The sequence below is a fragment of the Myotis lucifugus genome, unplaced genomic scaffold (assembly GCF_000147115.1).
Source record: "Myotis lucifugus unplaced genomic scaffold, Myoluc2.0 scaffold_52, whole genome shotgun sequence".
NCBI classification, from domain to species: Eukaryota; Metazoa; Chordata; class Mammalia; order Chiroptera; family Vespertilionidae; genus Myotis; species Myotis lucifugus.
Window position 1 is genome coordinate 6,785,625 of NW_005871100.1, and position 4,480 is coordinate 6,790,104.

Sequence of the window (4,480 nt, forward strand, 5' to 3'; positions counted from 1 at the left end):
TGAGGAAGCGAGGGAAAGGACGAAGTGGAGAGTGGGGAGGTGGGGAACCTGATCAGCCCTGATCGCAGGCCAGGCCTAGGGACCCTGCCCGTGCACTCTAGTTACTATATAAGTTTCTGGAGAGAGTTTTAAGGCATCAAAGAATCAGCTAAATCAAGAGTATACCCTTTTTAAAAAAATAATTCTTTATTGTTGAAAGTATTACATATGTCCTTCTTTTTTCCTCATTGACCCCCTCTAGCCCACCCCCGCCCCCACCCCTGCCCCCAGGCCTTCAGCACTCTATTGTCTGTGTCTGTGGGTTGTGCATATATGCATACAAGGTCTTTGGTTTATTACCTCCCACCCGCCCACCCTCCTCTACCTTCCCTCTGAGATTCTGCACTCTGTTCCATGCTTCCATGTCTCTGGATCCTCTCCGATCATCAGTTTATTTTGTTACTTAGATCCTACATGTGAGTGCATCATGTGATACCTGTCTTTCTCTGACTGACTTACTTCACTTAGCATGATAAGGGATATGCCCTTTTGAATGGCACCGGGACTTGCCAGCCAGGGAAAGCAAGGCCGCAGAGCAGTGCCACAGAAGCTGCTGTCTTCCGGGTGAGGATGCCCTGGCCACCGTGAACCTGGTCCCTAGGTGGAGTCCCAGTGTCTAGCATATTGTGCTACTTTTGCCTACAAGTAAATAAATACAAATTAAACGAATCTCAACAGCAAATCTTCTTTAACCTTGAACTTCCACATTCTCCCTTTAAAATTCATTATCAGGTCCCTTCCAAACTCACCACCACCTCCACCTCCACCTCCACCTCCACCTCCTCCACCTCCACACACCTTAGAAGTGTGATGACACACACTTCTAAGCTTCAAAGACTGTGTCCTGTAGGGGCATGAGCTTTCTTGTTATGGAATATTTAATTGCTGCCCAACACAGATTTCCCAAAGTTAATCTTCATTACTTTTTTTTCTTTGAAAGTGATTGTAGTTAACTTTTTTTTTTTTTGTCTCTTCTGGAAAGCTTTTAGGAAAGGATTTAAGCACTCAAATATGTGGGGTTGAGAGACAGAGAATGAGCAAGCAAAAATCTGGACAAATAAGAGGGGTGTTACAGCACTTAGGATTTTTAAGTTTGTCTTGTCTATTCCTACTTCACCTACCCTATGACTCGGTAGCACTTGCTTTTATGTGGCATATTTTCTGAACTGTTTGCTGGAAACCTGTCAGATTTCAAATGAACGTTTATTGTGTTTGGGCAGAGGTCCAGTTAAACCAGGGTCACCTATCTTAATTGTTGTAGAATTTCTGTGTAAGCTAGAATCTTTGAGAGATAAATAATAGTTATATCTTTGCCAACATACATGCCTGCTTTAATAATTTGTTATTTGAATTACTTCTGAGTGTTTGATAATTATATTTTTGAAGTTCTTCCCATAAGTACAGCAAAAATACCAATGTTTCATGATACATTCTGGCAACCATCTAATTTCTTTTTGATCACGATGATTCTTTCAGCTTTTTAGCTTAAAATTTCTATGCAGAGGTTTTTCCACATTACTAAAATCAAACAAAAACCCAAAAAGTGGCATCAAATTTAGCTCTGATTGTTATAGCTCTTAATTTGGGTTGCATATATAAAAACAAAGTACAGCTTTTGATATCTACATTTTTCTTATTCTAATTGATTTTTTTCTTAATATTTTATTAGGTGCAGAGAGAGCTAGCAGCTGTCATTGCTTTGAAAGCAAAGAAGTCTGGTGAGTAGTCTTTCATGGACCTAAGGAAGGATTTCATTCTGAGGGAATATTTCATATATCATGTGGCAGTGAGCAGCTGAGGGCATCTCAGGAAATATTGGTGTAGAATATAGAAAAGTATCATTGTTTGTTTTAAAAATAATTTATTCTACCATCAAAATAGTACAGGTTGTTACATATGGTTCTTTAAACATTCGCTGCCTTTATTTTACATTTCAAGGAAAAATGAAATTAAAAATGTTTTTAGTTCATTGCAGCCATGAAATAGTCTTTATATACAACATAAGAAAGCAAACACGTTGCATTGCTTATTATAATGAGAGAGGACAATAAACAACATCAAGGTTGTCTTTTTTGAAAAGATATATATTTTTTTAATCTCCAAGTAGTTACTCCTGAAAATAATTGAAGTGTGTAATGACATCTAAAAGCCAGCATTTTACGTAGGACCGAGTGCACGGATCCGATGCCTAGTCCCTGTAGGAAACAAGGGGTGGAAGTGATATGTGGAAAGGCAGCTTTCAAATACATTTTGAAGGAGAGGCTGAAATCCAATATGAAAGGGAGACTCACTGAGGTAGAAAAACACTTGCTTAGGGAGGAGGAGTGTCAGAAGGAGGCATCCTTTGCTGTTCAGAGGGAGGAGGTCAGTGCTAAATGGCATGACAAACACAAGGGAGATAGATGCTTCTTAGATAATGTCAAACTATAATAAGACTTTGCAGGTGGAAAGACTAAGACAAAAGAAAAGAGATGGCAAAGTTTGAAGAAATAAATGGAATGGAAATGTCTTAAGAACACAAGCCATCAACCGAAGGACTTGTATGCATCCATATAACCATAACTAATGGACATAAGACACTGGGGGGTAAGGGAGGGCAGGGGCTTGTCAAGGGCGGGGGGGAAAAAAGGACACTTATGTAATACCCTTTGTAATACTTTTAGCGAAAAAAATAAAAAATAAAAAAAAATAAAAAGAACACAAGCCATCTTTTTTTTTCCAGTTAGAAACTCCAAGAATTTGCTTTTCTCTCAGTTACTGAATCACACACACCTTAGTAGGAATTATCTGATTATATTGATACTGATCTTTGTGGATTTGGCTGCTGTAGAGGACACAGAGCCTGGGTACAATGAAGGTGAAAAGGAAGATGCAAAGGGCAGCATCTTTTCCGAAAGGTTATTGCACGGAGAGGGCAGAGCGGACGGAGCTCCTCAGTGAGCCGCATTGGATTGTGGGTATTCGCATGGGTAGAGGCCAACATGGAGAAGACATCAGTATAACGATTGTAGGAGGGAGGGCTTAGAAATAAGTTGTGCTAGAGCTGATCTTGGTTCCTGTTATGATAAGGAGACAGACTTATAGTTTGTGTGAATTGGGATGGCAATGCCTTGGAGGATTTTTTTTTTTAATTTCAGAAAATGTTGGGAAAATAATTTTAAAAAATCATACTGTGTCAATGCTGGAGAAAAACAGAGCAAATCAGTAGCCAGGGAGGCTGGAGAAGGGGGTGCTAATTCCCACAGCGTCGGTGGGGTGTGGGGACTTCGGAGCAAAGGGCTGAAGTCAGTGAGAGGGTGAGCCCTATGGATCCAGGCAAAAGCGTTTGGGCAGAGCGTGTGAAATGTGTTTGAGGAACAGCAAGGAGGCAAGAGTGGCTGGAGCCAGATGAACAAGGTGAAAAGAGGTAGGTTTTGGTTGACAGGCTAAGAAATTTGAACTTTCAAGAGGTAAAGGGAAATGAAGAGTAAGGCCCATTCGTGTTAAATTTCGCAAAGTCGAAGACATGTGAAGTCAGCTTGATTGTGCCTTGATGTGTTGCTGTATGAAGTTAGTATGTCTGTTTTTGTTACTTGTTTGATTTATGGAGCTTGGCATGCAAACGCAGCTTTGGCAAGTTCTCAGGGACGGAGTGAAATGGTCTCTCACACATTCACTAATGATGGAGACATGAATTCATAGTGTCTTAGGACAGCAATTTTTCGGTGTTCTAGAATCCCTGACTTTTATCCAGTAACTCCAAAACTGGAGTTCCAGCTCTTGGGCGTAACCAGAGAGGCATGTAAAGATTCAGGTAGAAGGAATCTATTGCACTGTTGTTGTTTTTAACAATAAGAAATTAGAAACAATCCTTAAGTCTCCATAGTAGAGAAATGGTAAAATTGGGAGATCAGTGTAATGGAATGTTGAACAGCTTTAAAAGTTATGTTTTGAAGAATTAATGTAGTAAAATGTTAAAGTGGAAAAATATATACAATAAGCATGTATTACTTCTCTTTTTCATAATAAAATAGTTTTAATTATTTTTATTACAATTATAGGATAGCATGCTCGTTGAAAAAATTTTGATAATGCATGAATGTATGAAGAAACTGAAAAATCATCCATCATGTCATCAACAAAGATAACCAGTATTACTCCTTTAAAAATAATTTAATTTAATTTTTTATTGCAATTATTGGGTGACATTGGTTAATACAATTATATAGAATTTAGTGGTACAATTTTATAATGCATCATCTGTATATTGTATTATGTGTTCACCACCCCAAGTCAAGTCTCCTTTCATAACCATTTATCACCCCTTTACCCTTTTCTACCTCCCCCACCCCCCATTTCTCTCTGGTAATCACCACACTATTGTCTGTGTCTGTGAGTTTTTCTCACTATTACTCTTGTCTTGTATATATTTTCAGACATCTCTTTTATTCATTTGATGATT

At 38.8% G+C, this 4,480-nt stretch overlaps 1 protein-coding gene across 2 annotated transcripts in view; it reads left to right on the plus strand.

Moving 5' to 3' along the window:
* RAPGEF5 (Rap guanine nucleotide exchange factor 5) overlaps positions 1-4,480 on the plus strand; it is a 196,304-nt gene that overhangs the window by 75,387 nt on the left and 116,437 nt on the right. For both annotated transcript variants that reach the window (XM_023753857.1, XM_014455916.2), the window contains exon 7: positions 1,709-1,757. In XM_023753857.1, coding sequence (XP_023609625.1) covers positions 1,709-1,757 — 49 coding nt within the window. The remainder of the gene's footprint in view (positions 1-1,708; positions 1,758-4,480) is intronic.